Raw genomic sequence first — 17,535 nt, forward strand, 5'->3', positions numbered from 1 at the left:
CTAGCAGACATAAGGATTGTTGTAATAATTCTTACAGGATCCCTATCGGCACAGCTGAAAGCCAAGTATTATGAACACAGCACAGCAGTGATTTTGTTAGCACACAGAGAGAATGACAATGATGTGCTACATCCCAAAAGCAAACTCTTAATGGGCATAAAAAGAACATACACAAATCTCTTAGGTTTAGAATCATGAAGCATGAGGTTTGGGAGTTGAAAGAAAACTTCCATGACTTCATTGTGCAGCTGAGAAAACTGTTAATGACAGGGATGGGCCTCGAGTCCAGTGATACAGGAAAGAGTTTCTTATCCAAAAAGCTCATCACCACAGCACGTGATTATCAAGAGTCTAAAGAGATGTGAATCACCCATTATCTACCAGAAACGTTTTCGAAGTGTGACTTTACCATAATAGAATGCTATTAGACCCAAACCTACATTTAGTCTCACCATGGGTTAAAAGTACCCTAATGCATAAGAAATTTCTAAAATACAAATCAATTTTCAGTTATAATTTGGAGAAAGATAACAAAAACAAGTACATTCCTGCTTCTGGCTTCCTACAGCCCTTGGCTCATCCTCATGTCCTATATCATCCTGTGATACTGCAGTTTATCTGTTCCAGTGTCCACTTCTCTCCCTGAATTCTCAAGAACCTGTTAATCCTGGTATTTCTAGAACATAATAGTCACAGTGCCTGCAACACAGTAGGAGCTCAACAATTGCTTATTGATTGCACGAAAATTTTTAAATTCAGCTTTAACAGATGGTATATTAACAAATAAAAGTGTATGGAGACCCACTACGTGCGTGTGTAAGGCTCTGGAGGGCACAATGTGGTCTGAGGCATGCCTCCAGCCTGCCAACAGAGCAGCTGGAAGGACAAGACATCATGTTTTGCATTTTTTAAATCATTAAAAGGTGTTAAATAACAGTTGAGAAGAAGGGTAGGCAGATTTCAGCCAGTCTGCCAAATCTGGCCCACCACTTGTATTTTTATAGCCTGAGAGCTAAAAGTGGTTTTGACAGTTTTAAATGGTTATATTTTAAATGGTTATATAATTACCTACATAATATCCTTAATAATATCTTTTGACCCACAGAACCTAAAATATTTACTCTCTTGTCCTTTAAGGAAAAGTCTGCCATCCCCCGGTTTAGGACAACAGAAGACTCATAGAGCAAAATGAGATCAATCATTAAACTGTATAGTCAACATAGTATTGCTGTATGAACTACAGAAACTAGGGAAAGCTCTGAAGAAGGAGAATTTAAGCTGGGGTGGTACTAAAAACGAAACAACAACAATAAATTTTTTAAAAAAACGGTTCAGAGAAGGTATATACAGTTTTCAAGTGTGGGAAGAATTTAGATGGGCAAAGAGGAGGAATAAAAGGTGACATGTAGTTAATTTATGTTATTATCAGACACTAATAGAACAAATTAGTCTCATGACAAAAAATGGCTAGTCAACAAAGTGCCACAGAATCAAATTACTTGAAAAAATTACAAATAAATGTCCAAAAGTTAATCATGCTCTAAATATATTACTAACTCCGATATAATCAATGTCCAAATCATGATAATGCTTGGCGCCCACAATCCAGCTCACGACATAGTAGGCGGTCAGCTGAAGATTTACATAAGGCCAGTTGAAACCTTTTCCCAGCCATCCAGGGAATGACCATGGCAACCCTGCAGAAGGAAGAGGCAAAGGTGTTGTGGATATAACAGTGCTGGCACTATTAAAAACAGAGCAAAACAAACCACAAAGAACACAGGCTAAGCAAAATGCCAATACAGATCCGACTAAAGGAAAGATTATATACCATGCACCAATTCTCAAAATCTCTTCCAGTCTATGGACACTATTCCTTATTCATCCCTAGAGTCACATTCCATAATTCCAAATGCTCTTTCAAGAAAAAAATAAAAACAAACGACAAAAACAAACACCTTTCTCAACTTGGTACTTACTTACCAATAGAAAGAAATGTAACATACAATTGAACTTAACATCCCCATCACCTGCTATAAGGATGTTCAATATTCAATTTCTGTTCTCTAAGGTCAAATCAAAGAGTTTTGAAGCTTATGCTTAACTACTTCTATGAGATAAGTACAATACAACTTCCTCATTCTCTAGTACATCTTCTTATAACTTAAGGCTACTTAAAATATTAATTAGTCAAGTAGTCAAATGTAGCAAAACTAGTTCGTCCTTTATCAATATAAATGTCAATGACTCAATAGGGAAATATACATTTGTTAAATGATAAAGATCAAATAATCTGCATTTTTCCAATACTTTAATTATTACTTTTAAGTAAAAAAGTGAGAAGAGTAGAGAAGTGAGACAGGAACCAGTCTAATGAGACAGGGTCATCTGCAAGGCCCTTGGCCTAACAAGATAAGGCCCCTAACCAATCAGCAAGCTAGGAGAATCAGAGAGACACCACCAAGATCCATATTCGGTAGCCTCTGGACTTTCCGGGGCTTACGCATGCACCCTAGCACCCAGAAGTCCCCTGAAAGTGACCCTAGCCCAATTACCATAGTAAAAACGACACCCAGGGGCCGAGAGGTAGCATGCTAATGATACATGCAATGCATGTGGTGGCATGTGGAACAACAGCGCAAGCGCAAGAAAAACCCTCCCTCTACACGTCATGACAAGGCTCCTCCCCAGCCTTTGCCTAGTAAAAGCCCCACAATCCCGCTCCCTAAGGAGCCAGACACCTGCCCCTTTCCTTTCCGCACTGGCTCCCTTGTGCCTCTCCTGTGCACAAGCTAATAAACTTTCACTTTCCTACTTCCAGTTATTGTCTCTCTTGATTTCCATCCTGAGGGACAACAAAAACCCAATATGCCAGTAACAGAAGCGCTAATTAAATTCTAAATCCTAATTCTGTTGCTAATATATTAAAATAAGCTCAACAGTTGAGTTTGTTAACTAATATATATTATTAATCTAGCTCACCACTGAAAAAATCAAAAACAAAATGACAAAATGCTTATTTTTCTAAACTCAGGAAGTATGTCTAAGTGTATTTACGTAAGAAATGTGACATTAAAATAATGGCACATTTTAAAACAATGAAATGCAAATACATTCTGAAGGCCCAACCTTTGCAACTCCTTGTTAGGACATGGTTCGGTATGCCAGATTTTCTACATTTAAATGAGAACTGACCTTGAAAGCAGCCCCATGGGCGAGTATGTGCTGAAGTCAATGATGCTTTTTACTGCTCAGAACATTTCTGGACTCTCTTACAAAAGTCCATTCAGAAAGAACACACTGACTCCTCATTTTTTTAATTTGGAAAAACCTATGCTTGTCCCTTAATTCAATTGTTGAAAAAGAGTTTTAAAAATAACTTGAAATCAAGTCTATAAAATGCGTCTCATTAATCTCACTTAATTTAGTCTGAATGCGTTAGTCTTTTTAAAAAATCAAATTCATTTCAAAAGATGATGGTACGCCACCACTGTGGATGTTTGAAATATTTGACAGGTCTGTACGTTGCTACAGGAGAACTGGGAAATGAATACAGTCCCATTTGAGAAATCATCCAACGATCCTGCCACTAGAACCTAAGCTCCTCAAGGGCAGGAATTGAGGGCTGGACTGTTCAGTATCTCCAATGTCTGGAACAGTGACCACTACATCACTGAGGTTCAAAACAAACAAACAAAAAACGCTTTTGTATGTACCTCTTCTAGAAATGAGGTCTACTACTGCATGTAACACACAATTTTGCAAATCGGGGTATACTGCCTGATGTAATATACAATTTTATAAATAGTATTGCCCTTTTACAAATTTTGATGAGAAATTTTGTTAAGGAAAGTAGTTTAGCATCACAAAAAAACCCAGAATGGAATTGGGTTCTAAATCTTATTTTGTCCCGTGGCTTAGCGGTTAAGTGCGTGCGCTCCGCTACTGGCTGCCCGGATTCGGATCCCAGGCACGCATGGACGCACCGCTTCTCCGGCCATGCTGAGGCTGCGTCCCACATACAGCAACTAGAAGGATGTACAGCTATGACATACAACTATCTACTTAGGGCTTTGGGGAAAAAAAGGAGGAGGATTGGCAATAGATGTTAGCTCAGAGCTGGTCTTCCTCAGCAAAAAGAGGAGGATTAGCATGGATGTTAGCTCAGGGCTGATCTCCCTCACAAAAAAAAAAATAAAAAATAAATAAATAAATCTTATTTTGCCATTTACTATCTGAACTTAAGTCAGTGGCATAACCTCTCTAAGCCTCCACTGCTCCTTCTGTAAAATGAGAAGAGTAATGCCTTGTCCAGAGGTATTATAAAGACCAGACATAATACATAAGGGCAGAGAAAGGATTATGTCTGGCACATGGTTTGCTGCTGGAAGCATATGGGTAATATTAACAACACTATTAGCACTTCAATATTAATACAGACTCCACATAGATGATTCAGAATTTAAAAGTTAAAGGAAAACAGACTGCAAAAGCATGGCAGACTTCACTTCTTACCCATGAGTGTAATATTAGGGTTCCGCTTCTTAGCTTCCTTCATTAACCACCACTCATATCCTCGGAAATAATTCTCATCTAACGCGTAGTGCATGTGGGAGGGCTCAGTGCCGTCTGCACGGGAGAGAGCATAAGAGAAAGGAAACTCGCCATCAATGGTGCTGCATAGGGCCACTCTCCCCTACACACATATACTCATTTAACAGAAATGCCATGCCAGTTCCAATCCTGAAGTACCGCAAATAAGAATAATCTTATATAACTTGAGGACTGATCATCAAAGCATATTATTTCATCTTTTTTCATTATCCTACTCATTGTAAAGGTCTTAAATAAGAAAACCACAACTTTCTATTATACGCAGTGTTAAGAGAAGTGTTATTACCTCATATAATTGAAAATTCCCAGGACTACCTTCTGTTGGTCTCTCCGGGATTTTCAAATCCTCATGTCTAACTTTACGTTCACATCACCTCAGCTTCCAGCTTCTCAATCCTGGATGTGAATCTCCGGGCTCTTAAGCCCCAATTCTCACACCCCATGCCTTGAGCCTATAACATGCCTTGTTACACCATGACAACAGAGTTTTGAGAAAAAAGGAATGAGTACACATCCTTGTTATAAAAAATTCTATGCTAACCTCTATAGTGTGTCAAGGTAGGTAACTGACATGAGTCCTCACGTGTTACCAGGCTTCACAAAGATCTGCCCTTGTTAAGAAGGACCTCACAAGGAGAGGGGCCCTTGCTCTTCTATTCTTACAGGTAAACATCAGAATTCACAAGAACTACCTGCTTCTGTATCTCTACTTCTAATGTAGCTGCAGCAAACGAAGCTGGCCAGTCATTATCAATTCTGCATAACAGGGTTTCACCATGAAATGCATGTTCTCTTACAATAGCTTGGGGAAAGTTTTTGTTACAGGAGTTTTCTTTTGTTTTAATTTGCATTTTTTCTTTCAATACAAATTAAACTCTAATACGAATACACAGATATATTTGTTTAACAAAAATTACTTCCAAATCACTAACAGGAACACTAGTATATGGACAATACTCTATAGTTCACTATAATGGAATCTGACCTATAAATAATAAGCTATATATAATCATTAAGAGAGTTAAATTCCTTTTTCTTCTTCCTGGAAACCAGAGCACTATAAACTTTTAATTGACTATATGTACACAAAGCCAATCAAAATGGTGACAATGAAGACTGAAGATTTAGTGGTTAAATATAATTTTGTTTTTAAAATAAAAAAAGCTATATAACTGAAATATTGATTACTTATATTTTTACCATACACTTTATTTAAAGCTGATAACACCTTACACGTTTTATACAACATTAAAAGCTTTCTTTTCCTAAATTTTCAATGAAATTCCAAACTATCCCTATGCTCTGTTTAGTGAATATAGTTTTTAGAAAACTGGATTTGTCTACCACTGATTACTTCAACCAAATAGGCAATCTAAAGTCCAAATGCTGTTTTTGACGGAAAAATTCATTTTTTGATATAATTTTTTAAAAATAACTAGAGTAATAAAGGAATAAGAAACAATCTACTAAGCAATAATTGATATCAAAAATGGTGGTATCATTTATATTCTGAGATCACAGCCCATAAGCTTAGGTATAGATTCAAATGTTGGGGGAAAACAATCCCATTTCCCAAATACTCCTACCTGTTGTCTGCCCATCACCACCTATTTCGACTTTTAGAATATGCAAAGAGGCACCGAAGTTTGGCTGGGGAAAGAAGTGACAGTATTAACACTGTGCTTCATTGCATGAAGGACAAAGCACTTCAAGACAATTACTAATTACTGCCTTTGGTGTTACGGATGAGAAAACCAAATAAAAAGCAACTTATTCCAAAAGCAATTTTCCATTTTTTAAAAAACTAGAATTGTGAAGGTGACAAATCCTATGGGTGAAATATACCGTACAGTTTCTAAAATATCACAGGTACCAATAAATAATTATTTTTTCATTACCTTAAAGAGAAAATCCAATATTTGAGAACGATAGGGCTCTGGGTAATTTACTAGAAGACGGGAGGTTGCCTAAGAAAAAGAATTTCAAAAGATGAATAAAACAAATCCAATCAGGAATACCTATTCATAGTGCTTATGCACTCCACCTAGCACGCCCATGGTTAGCCAGCTCTTAGGTAGAGTTGAGCTGTGGAAAGTCACTTCTCAGCTTATTTGCTTGCCTGCCTTTGCTTTGCCCATCATCGGGCAAATAAGACTGTTGTTTATCCAATAGCTAAAACACAGAATCCAAGCAACAAGCAAGTTTCTCTTCCCCTGAGATGAGGGTTGGCTGGGAGGTAAGTTTGCTGAGTCTGTTGATGAACCTCATGACTACAAATTTATCTTGAGGACCTTGACTCACAGAGTGGTTATTAGAAGAAATGAAACTTAGGTTCAATATCTTAGGACCATTTGTCAACTATAATATCTGGGGGTCAGGATGGGAACGATGAATTTCAGGTTATTTTTCCCCTCAATATTTTGCAAGAAAACATCATAGGCAGCAATGCTGAAAGAAGCAACCAGTCTACTCATCCTGCTTAGAACTTTATAAGGGCTGTCTGTCACTAGTAAGAATGACCACACAATGATCCCCAGGCCAAGCTGTGCTAAACAAACCTCATACAAGATTGGCATCAAAATGCACAGAAAGACAGAAGTGGAAGGTGCAGGGACCAACACTTGATCACACCTAAACACAAGCTGATGACTGCTTGTATAAAGAAATCGCAAAACTAATAATTGACCAATAATGTGCCCTTTGGGGAGCAATATAAGCAAGGGGAATGAAAGAGCTAGGTTTTAACATGTGTGGGAGATCAAAATTTGGCCACTCCAAAATATATCTCCTTACCTTGATTATTTTCCCTGATGGACATTTGACCTCCCCCACTAACTGCCTAAAGGAATTTAACTCTGGGTATGAACAGACTGGCAGCATCCTACATTTGTAAAGGTATCTCCCTCTGTGTACTGGGAAGAGGTGGGGATAGCCTTATCTCTGGAAACTCCTATCAGGACGGAAGGAGAGGACTTAAATCTACACACCCTTGATTGCTGTGCTTTCCATTAATCCTCCAGAGCTGTCTCCTCCCCCACCCCCAACATCCTCCTTTGTCTACCTGAATATGCTATTTAAGGTGAAAACCTCCACCACTGTGTTGAGAAACTGTTTCCCTGGTTTCTCCCATGTATACATGTTATTAAACTTGGTAGTATTTTCTCCTGCTAACCTGTCTTTTAATTATTTGGCCAGCCATAAGAACCTCAAGGGAAAAGGCGGAGGGGGATTCTCCCTCTTCCCCAACACATGAAACAGTGGCATGTGCCTAGGCTTGGAAGCCAGAGAAGCCCTAGGTTCAAACCACTGACACCTTGCCAGGTGCATGACAAGGGCAAGATACTTGACTGTTATGGGGTCAACATTTGTTTTCTACTCTCCTATATGTCACCACTGACATTCTGGTGGTGCCCATATCTATCTCCCTCACACCTAGAACTTCCCCAGCCCCTGTCACTGAGACACAGGTCCATGGAGTGACTCTCTAGTCACCTCAAGTTCAACACATCCTCAAAGAAATAGCACTTTTTCCTAAATCTATTCCTTCTCCTTCATTTGCTATCTTAGTAAAAAACAACATCTGCCTAAACCATAAACTTAGAGTCACCCTTTCACCAAACTTCCTATCCATCTTCAGTCACTAAGACCTCCTTAATATCTCTCAAATCCATTCCCTCCTCTTCAACCCCACTGCCTTCATCTAGGCCCTCCTCAATGATTAGAACAGCCTAAATGTTGTTAGGGTCTCCCATCTGCCTCCCAGTGTTCTATTCTCCACACTACTTGCCAGATTAATCTTCCCAAAACACAAATCTAATCATGAAACTATGCTGTTCAAACGTGCCAAGACCTCCCCTCCCTCAAGAGCTTTCAAGATAAAGTTCAAATTACTCAGTTTTATACCCAAATCCCTTAATTATTTGGATCCTAACTCTGACACTCTCACACCTTCTCTCTAGACATATCAAACTACTTTTTCTCTTCTTCTGTCTGGAATGCATTCCACACCTTCATTTGGCCAATTCCAATTCACCCTTCAGCTTTTGGCTCATACTCCACCTCTTCAAGGAAGGAGACCTTCTGCTCCTCCCCACTGGGTGGACATAAGTGCCTGTCCTGTGGACTCCCTTGGCACCAGGGCTGTATCTCTACCATAAGTCTTCTAACTCTGCGCCCTAAGCTCTGCTTTTCTTTTCTGTCTTATCTCTAAGTTCTTTGAGCACAGGGACTGTTTCTTATTCAAGTTCATATTCTCACTCATTCTTTTAATCAATAAAAATTTATTTAATATCTTTTATGTTATTGTTTGTTGCACTGGTACAGGTAACATACTATAGGAGACTTTGAGTCAGACGGAGCTTGCATCCTGATTCCACCATTTATAAACTCTGAGACCAAAGGCAAATTATTGGGTTAAATACCGGGTTAAATAACAAACATTGACCCCATAACAGTAAAGTGGGTTATCTTACTCATTCAGCTGTTGTAAGACTAAAATAAGATGTATGTAAGGACTTAGCACAGTAGCTGGCACATAGGAAGCCCTCAACAAATGGCAGGCATTGTACACACAGATTGTTTTTAAAAACACAGTCACCCTTCTCAAAGAGCTTACAGCCTAGCAGAGACTCAAATATTAGAGTAGGGACTCCTTAAGTGAATGAATACTGTATATGCACACTAACCTCTCCCTGACCCAAGGTAAACAATGCTTCCTGCCCTACATTATGCTGTTAGAACCTTGTATTTTGCTGTTTCTGGGTTATTTTGCCCTCTATGTACTCCTATCCTTAACACAGAAAGTGCCAACTTTCAGCAAACACACCACATCATTATGCAAGCCTATAGTTGCACTCAATGTGAAAGCACTAGTCAATGGCAATAGTCAGTGAAGAGCAGTATAATCAAATGTCGAAATGCACCATCAAGCAATAACAAATTACCATATTACTAATCATGTTCTCTGAATAAGGCCTGGATTACCATCAGCTGTTTACAACCAGCCCAGAAAGAAGCATGGGGGCAAGTTTTTCATTCAAAGGCCTTGGGATAACTTCCTCTTCCCTAATCTCTGAAACAGGATGATATTAACCAAAATTAGTCATGTGCCAGACACCATTGTAAGTACTTTACATCTTTCTTAACAAGGTTCCTACCAGGCAGGTATCACTGTATCCCCACAAAAGAAACTGAGGCACAGAGAAGTTAAATAACCTGCCTAAGGCTGTAGAGTGAGTGACAGGGCCCAGAACAGACCCCGAGCAATCCGCTCTTAAGTCCACTTTCTTAACCAATGCACCATGTTGCCTTCCCTATCTGACATGAAGATTAAATGAGAACATTCCTAATACTGCCACAAACTGTGCTAGGTATCAGGGACTCAACAAAGAAGTTTAAGGTGGTGTGCAAATATAGTGTTGCAACCATTTTCATTCAATCAGGATTTACTGAGCTTCTAAGATGAGTAATGCTCTATCCACAGGGACACTAATGATTGTTGGATATCATATCCGATTACATAACAGTCTCCTACTCTGAGTTATGAAACAATTCTCATTGTAATAATTTTAAACTGAGCTAAATAAACATAAAATAACTAAATACTCCATTTTTCAGCAAATTTAAACACTGGACTTAACATCACAAGTAAAGGTATCAAGCCAGAGTCAGACCTCATGGTCTAATGGTAAAAGTTCAGCACACTCCACTTGTGCGGACCAGGTTCATTTCCTGGGCACGGAACCACACCACTCATCTGTCAGTAGCCATGCTGTGGAGGCGGCTCACACAGAAGAACTAGAAGGACTTACAACTAGAATACACAACTATATACTGGGGCTTTGAGGAGGAAAGAAAAAGAGAGGAAGATTGGCAACAGATGTTACCTCATGGCGAATCTTTCCCAGCAAAAAAAAAAGATATTAAGCCAGATGGGTCTTCATTCTATGAAATATTGGCTATTTCAGGTTTCAACCACAAAAATAAAAAGGAGAATGGTGGTAACAAAGGACAGATACATGCCAATTAGTCCACAGGTTACCTTGAAATATGCACCAGCACCTATGAGTGAGGTTGCAACATTAGGTAATAAAAGTGTAAAGATCAAGAAGAATCAGTTGGGTTGGTTATGGAAAAGATTTTTTTTTCCGCAGCAGGTCAGATCGGTGATTAGGCTACAGACCAAGTCATCCACTGAAGTGCAGGCCCTGAGAGTTGGCTTTTTTTTCTTTTGGCAATACAAGTGCCTGACATAAGCTTTGATTGCTAAAGCATCCACTTCTCAATAATAATTACGTCTTATGGAATATGTACTTAAAAATAGTTCTCCAAGTCTTTTTGGTAACTTGAAACCTTAGAGTTTTGTTAGGTTAAGTTAAGTGATGGAAATTCATTGACTATATAAGTCATTGCCAAATAAGACAAAACACTGGAACATTAATTATTGAACATGGGTTTATCTACTTTTGATTTCTTACTACAGATACTTGGATCTGTTAGCAAACATGTCCTGTGCTACACTGAAAAATTATACTATAAAAAAAGGGGGCATATGCTTCTAGAAATAATGAAATGTATTCATAAATTTGACAATCTACAGAATGCTATTATAACAGACAGTTCACAATTGCTTATTTCCTAGTTTTCACTAGAAATTAAGGTTTCTAAGAGTTAAGAATTCTAATTAATATATGTAATTAAAACTACTAGAAATAATAAAGGATACCTCTCTATGCAAGGGAAGTAGGATGTATTTTGGCTGAGAAAAGGTATAAGATATGGAGATCCAATTTTATTAGGGGAAATGAAAGTAATTTTGCCCTAGAGTAGACAAACTAAATGGATATAGAAAGCTGGAAAAAGAGAGAAAGAGGGAGAGAGAGAATTTTACCTCATGTAGTCAAGTTAGCTAAAAATGAAATAAATTTACCAGAAGGATTTTTTTTTTAAATACGCTTTACTAGTATACCTATGTAAAACTAAAACTTAATTTTCTTTCAGCTGATAAAAGGGCAAAATTTTCTTGGGCTATTGGTCTGCTCTTGATTGTGAAAGGTTTTTCTTTACCTTTTAAGTAATCTGCCTAGGAAACAAAGATTCTGTGTTTTACTAAAATAATTTCCTGTGCTTCACATTGCCTTTACCACATCTCTGATTACTTGAGAAAACTGAGTCTTCCCTATTAAAAAAACTAGTTTTTTTTTTTTTTACAACTATGTAACTTTCTGTATTGCCTGTGAAGTCTTTAATTGTCACTTTGGTTAAATGGATAACTAAAGTATTGTTTCACAGTGACCTATGATCCTATTTAATAGTTCTAAAGTCTTTTGATATTTTTGAGAAACTTCCCAAATCAAATTCTAAATGAAGTCTTTTTGACCTCAAACTAACTTTGGGATTTTCCAGAAGGTCCCTAGAAAATTTCAAAGGGTTTTTTTCCTCTCCTTATAAAAAGAGAGACGTTAAACTAATAAGGCTTATTTAATAGGCTAAACTACAAACGAAGCATTGTCAAATAAGAAGTAATGCTAAACCTTCTTTAGGTTATATTTGTATGGATATATGTTATTAATAAATGTTCCAGAAATTATATGAAACTCCTAGACATCTGCTATGTCACGGTATAATGTTATCACTTGTAATTCTAGTTATTTTGTTAAAATGTATGTCACAGAAATAACCAAATTTCCTTATCAATTGCATAGTAATAAACTCTCATCAGATCTTTAACATGGCCATTTTTAAGTCTCTTTGTCATTTACAGACAGTTATTGTTTTACTCTGATGCTTTTGCAAAAGTGTTTCTACAAAGGTGCTTCAAAGGACTCTAACAAGTACAGAGTTCTGGTAACTTTCAGATCATACCACTGAACTGAGTAAGAATTTATAGAACTCTAAGGAGAACCAGGATTTATAAAACTGCCAACAAAAGAGCCAGATCAACAAGAATTAATTACATGAGACTGAATGAACCAATGAGGATGATTATAATTTTTATGAATTTTTATTTGACACACTGTTGGTTCTTTAATGTTTTGTTTTTTCCAGATTCAAGGAAACCATTTTTCTTAAGCTAGCTATGATTTACAGCAATTTGGTCAAGTATATCCTTGTGAAAAAGATGAAACAAGTATATTTTCTCCCTACCTGATCCCTCCAGCATTCAGAAACTCTTAGGGAGTATTCTTATTTTCATGACAATATCGTTATTTGCACAAGTTCAATAAGAATCTGCTCTCTTTGTAACAGGACTAAATTGGAAACATTGGTTATTATTACCAAGGCTTTGACTAGAATGTCATATTTGAGAGAGATGTACATAGACTCAGACATGACCAGACAGCTTTAAGGAACTAAAGTTGACTTGATGGAGCCAATAAAGCCCCTTGGAAAAATCAGCCTGGTACCTTATTTACAGGATTCTCAGCAGCCTTACCAGGTGACTAAGGAAGGTCACTTCCTGGCAGGCCCAGGAAACAGGATATTTTGGGGACCTCAAGAAGAGAGGAATTCACCCAAATCTGCAGATATTGCAGATGAAATCTGATTGTGAGTCAGCTTGGCTTCCTAGCCTCAAGAGGCTTTTAAGAGTCCAATCTAGATTCCTTGTGAAAAGGTCCATCAAAGCAGACCTAAAAGTGCCTGTATGGTCAATCACCATTCTTGCTGCACTTATGTAAATAATCAGGCCAAGTTTAACAAGACTAAACTTATTTTGCAAATAAATTAGTCTTACTTTATCTCTGAGATAAAGTAAGAGTGCCTATAGAGAAAAAAAAAATTATGTTTCAATGGAAAACTATAGTACACCCTTCTGGATATCAGATTCTAGTCTTGTTAATTGCCTTTCAGGTTTGTTTTCTACCTGTAAACTAGACTGGATACTGAATTCTTCTCATTTCCTCCAATATCTGGCTACAGCTCTCTAAACTAATGCTTCCAATTTTTCTTCCACCCTTCTGGCTTGGAATCATGGAGAACTAAAACTGCTATTTTCCTGAAGCCATGCAAGCTAAAGTAAGACTTGATATGAACTTCAGAGAAATCACAACAGTTCATGTATGGACAATCTTCGTGCCTGTTGCTGCATGGGCCCCACAGAAAGATTACCAAAGACATTCAAACTGCAAACCAGGAAAATCTATCAGATTGCCACTCTCTGCCCCTACACCATCTGAAGATACTTCAGGTCCTACAACTAGAAATCTTTTCCACAGGCCACCCTCAGGACTCGGACTGAGTTTATAGTCTGCTCTAACCATTAACCATTGTTTTCCTATTGTTTCCATAGAAATGTCTCTTATTAAACAACCTGATGCAAATACTTGCACCATGCAGGCCTAACTTTGGGAGCCCACTTGCAAGACTGCCTGTTGTCAATCCTGACAATCCTGTTGTCAGGATTGAGAGACTGGTTCAATGAGATATGGAGCCATCTACCAACTCAGCACAGGTTCAAACCTACTTACACCAAGTGGCCTAAAATGTTAAAATATTTCACAATATTATCAACATCTTTGAACAGATTCCTAGGACCCCAAGATCAATGAACTGCTTTCATGGTGGGACACTTCAAGTTTGGGACAATGGCTATGGACTGGACTTCAGACTATTGCCTGTATAATTATTATAGGATTTGCTTCTATAATCCTATTTAGATGTGTACCTTCTGGGTTACAAAGTGCCCTGCCCCTGACTTTTAGCACATCAGCTACCCAGGCAGTTAACGTCCTCACCATTGACTCTGATTCCTGGACATCACAGGGTGGTTTACAATGTAAGCCCTGACAGTTTGTTTTTTTCTTCTTAGTAATGCAAGTGTCTGACTTAGGCTTTGATTGCCAAGGCACCCACTTCAAAGAGGGCTATCTCGAATAAACACATTGCCAGCAGTAGGGGTGGGGGTGGGAGACTAGGCTTTTTTGGTTTATTGATCTTAGTTGATTTCAATAACTGACCATTTTGAGCTGCTTGTATTTTTTCTTCCTGTGCTTTAAATTCCTGCTCTTATGTTTTAAATTCACCAATAAAGTGAGCCCGTGAAAGCTAAGGCCCCCACCCTCAACCCCAATAAAAGCAGAACCCCAGGCCACACTCTTTCACTACCCATGACCTCACTGAGTAGCCCCACGTGTGCCGGTGCTTTCCAGGACCTGTGAGTAATAAATCTTTTTTTTTTTTCCAAAGTTTCCTGATGGTTATTGCTGAGGGCGTATTGCAGTCATAAAAAGAAGCACAAGAGCCAGTCCAGCTACAACATTGGTTATCGACAGGCTGAGACCGGCACAAAACACCCACCCAGCAAGCAAGCATTCACGCTAGTTCTGAATTGTATCTGAGGATACAAGCTCCATCTGACTCAACCTAACAAACAACCCACTCAAGTGTTCAGCCTTAACATTTTCAAATAAAATCAGCTCCAGCTGTGATCTGGGGTACACAAAGAAAATCCCTCTCACCCAAACGTCTGCCACCATAAACCCCACGGACCCAAAGGTTACAGATGGGGATAGAAAGAACAACAATACAAAAATTATAAAGAGCATGGGACAGGAGCAATTAAATTTTGTTAGGAGCCAAGAGCAATCATGCTACTGAAGCAAGCTCCCACACTTGGAGGCCACCTGTCAGCATGACCAGGGAGCTAAGAAAATTACCAGCTGTGCCTACACAAATTTGCACAAAGCTGGAATGGCCCTTATATCTGGTATATATATCTTTACATAAATCTTAGGGAATGCCCAGATAATGAGAACTCATCTCAACTGTCACAGCCAAGAGGTGCCTAAGGAGACATGCCAATTAGAGGTGACTGGTATCTGGATGGGATCCTGGAATAGGAAAAGTGCATTAGGTAAAAACTAAGAAAATATGAAGGAAAGTAAGGACTTTCATTAATGTTATCAATATTGGTTGTGACAAATGTACTATACCAGTGTGGGATACTGATTACAGGAGAAACTGGCTGCAGGGTATATGAGAACTCTGTATTATCTTGGCAACTTTTCTGTAAATCTAAAACTATTCTAAAATTAAAAGTCTATTTTACAAAAACCAACTCACCCCTTGAGCCAGAGATCCTTTTATCAAGACAAAGGTCTCGATACCCAGTATAAGAATCAACTGGTATATTTTCTAAAATGCAGATTCTCAGGCCCCACTGGCGAACTACAAAGTCAGAATGAGGGACGGGAGGAGGCCAGAATCTGCATTTTAACAAGCACATGAGTGATTCTTATTCAACCCAAAGGTGGTGAGACAGTCTCGGCTGTTGACCCAATGTTTCCCCCTCTTCACACACAAAAGTAGTCATCACTGAGGGATGGGGGCACTGAGCCTTGCGGGGGCAACTCACTCGCTTGGGCCTTGACCAACCGAGCAACACAGTCCCTCAACAGTAAACAATCCTAGACTCAGTATGAGTTGATACCTGCATTAATTAAAAAAAAAAAGTCCCAAGCAACTAGAAGGATGTGCAACTATGACATGCAACTATCTACTGCGGCTTTGGGGGAAAAAAATAAAAATAAAGTCCCAGGAGTTTCAGGCCTCTTCCCTTCCTAAAGAAGCCTTGAGGCACCTATCGTGGCTCCAAACAAAAACCTATTCTGCACTCCCGGCACTGGTGGCCCTGGGCTTCTGACTCCCCGACCCACCTCCCTAAAGAGGAAGAGGCACAGCCAAAGCTTCCCACTGGGGCATCCTCTTGGACAGAGCTGCTTCCCGGCTCCCTGGCCATTTCTGGAGCGACCCTCCCGGAATGGCCTCTCTGCGGCCAGGAGAGCCCAGGCCCCGCTGCTCAGGGGGAGGTTTCGAGCCCCAGCCTTGACACTATCTAGACCTGTCACTTACTGGGCGTACCTCCAGATCCTCACCGTCAAACCTAACTGCCTCTACAGGTTCGCCTTAAAAGAGCAAGCGCCAGTCCCAGCCCCGAATCGGTGGGGGACCCAGACCGCCGGCTGAGGGGCGGCCCGCCGGGAGCCAGGCCGCGACCCGACTGCGGCGAGACGCGGGGCTGCGCCGCGGGGGCTTGTGGGCGGGACGGGGCGGGCCCGGCGCATCCCACCGCCCGCCGCTCACCCCGCCGCCGCTGACCGCGCCGACGCCGTCGAACTCCCGGCCCAGCCCGTCGGAGTCGTCGAGTACGTACGCGCCGCCGGGCGCTAGCAGCGCGCACAGCAGCAGGGGCACCGCGGCGCGGCCCGCCGAACCCGCGGCGGCCGTCATGGCTTTCACTCGGCGTTGCCGGGAAGCCTGGAGTAGGCTCTCAGCCATTGTGTGGGTCACATGACTACGGCGCCCAGGGAGGCGGGTCCGGCCGCCGCCATGATGGAGAAGGGCAGGAGGCCGCTGACGACTCCGCCGCCATCTTGAGTGTGGGGCGCACGTCGCCGCCGCCGCCGCCGCCGCCGCCGCCGTAGTGGTAGTGGTGTCGGAGGGCAGAGCAAGCCTTGTCTGACCGCGACCGTGTGTGGGCCGGGCTGGGGTCTTCACGTGTACTCGCTTCGCTGCCTCTCTTCCGGCCTCACCTGCCGGAGCACTTTATTGAAGGGCAGGTGGATGTCCAAGGGCTGCCAAGGTAACTGGGCAAGTGAGTGGCCCACCATGGACCTCCCCCAGCATCTCAGGGCGGGTCTACCACGTGCCAATCGGTGACAGTGCAAGAAGGAAGACAAGACTTGCAACCCCTACAGAGCCCCAGTCCAGCTGTCAGCTTGGTCGAGCCACTTAGCTTTGTGAGGTTGATTTCCTCTTATGAAACAAGAAGAGCAGCTGCATGGGGGACGTAGGATTAAATGAAATACATGTAAGGTAGTAGGCACTCAGTAAATTTTAGCTGAATGCGGTACACAGTTGGCAAACGTTAGCTGACAAGGTTCACCATTCTGGTAACTACTCTGTATGTTTAGCTTTTAGCTT

The 17,535-nt window shown here is 40.4% G+C and overlaps 1 protein-coding gene across 2 annotated transcripts in view; it reads right to left on the reverse strand.

The window, feature by feature from the left end:
• GALC (galactosylceramidase) overlaps positions 1-16,890 on the reverse strand; it is a 61,778-nt gene extending 44,888 nt beyond the window's left edge. Inside the window, exons 1-5 of one of the 2 annotated variants that reach the window (XM_058567489.1) lie at positions 16,696-16,890; positions 6,513-6,581; positions 6,201-6,264; positions 4,516-4,629; positions 1,558-1,697 (exon numbers count right to left, since the gene is read on the reverse strand). In XM_058567489.1, coding sequence (XP_058423472.1) covers positions 1,558-1,697; positions 4,516-4,629; positions 6,201-6,264; positions 6,513-6,581; positions 16,696-16,890 — 582 coding nt within the window. Of the gene's footprint in view, positions 1-1,557; positions 1,698-4,515; positions 4,630-6,200; positions 6,265-6,512; positions 6,582-16,695 lie in introns of those variants that run through there. The other variant, XM_058567490.1, reaches the window with a different exon arrangement.
• Between the last annotated feature and the right edge of the window lie 645 nt (positions 16,891-17,535).

The sequence above is a fragment of the Diceros bicornis genome, chromosome 24 (genome assembly GCF_020826845.1).
Source record: "Diceros bicornis minor isolate mBicDic1 chromosome 24, mDicBic1.mat.cur, whole genome shotgun sequence".
In the NCBI taxonomy this organism is placed as follows: Eukaryota; Metazoa; Chordata; class Mammalia; order Perissodactyla; family Rhinocerotidae; genus Diceros; species Diceros bicornis.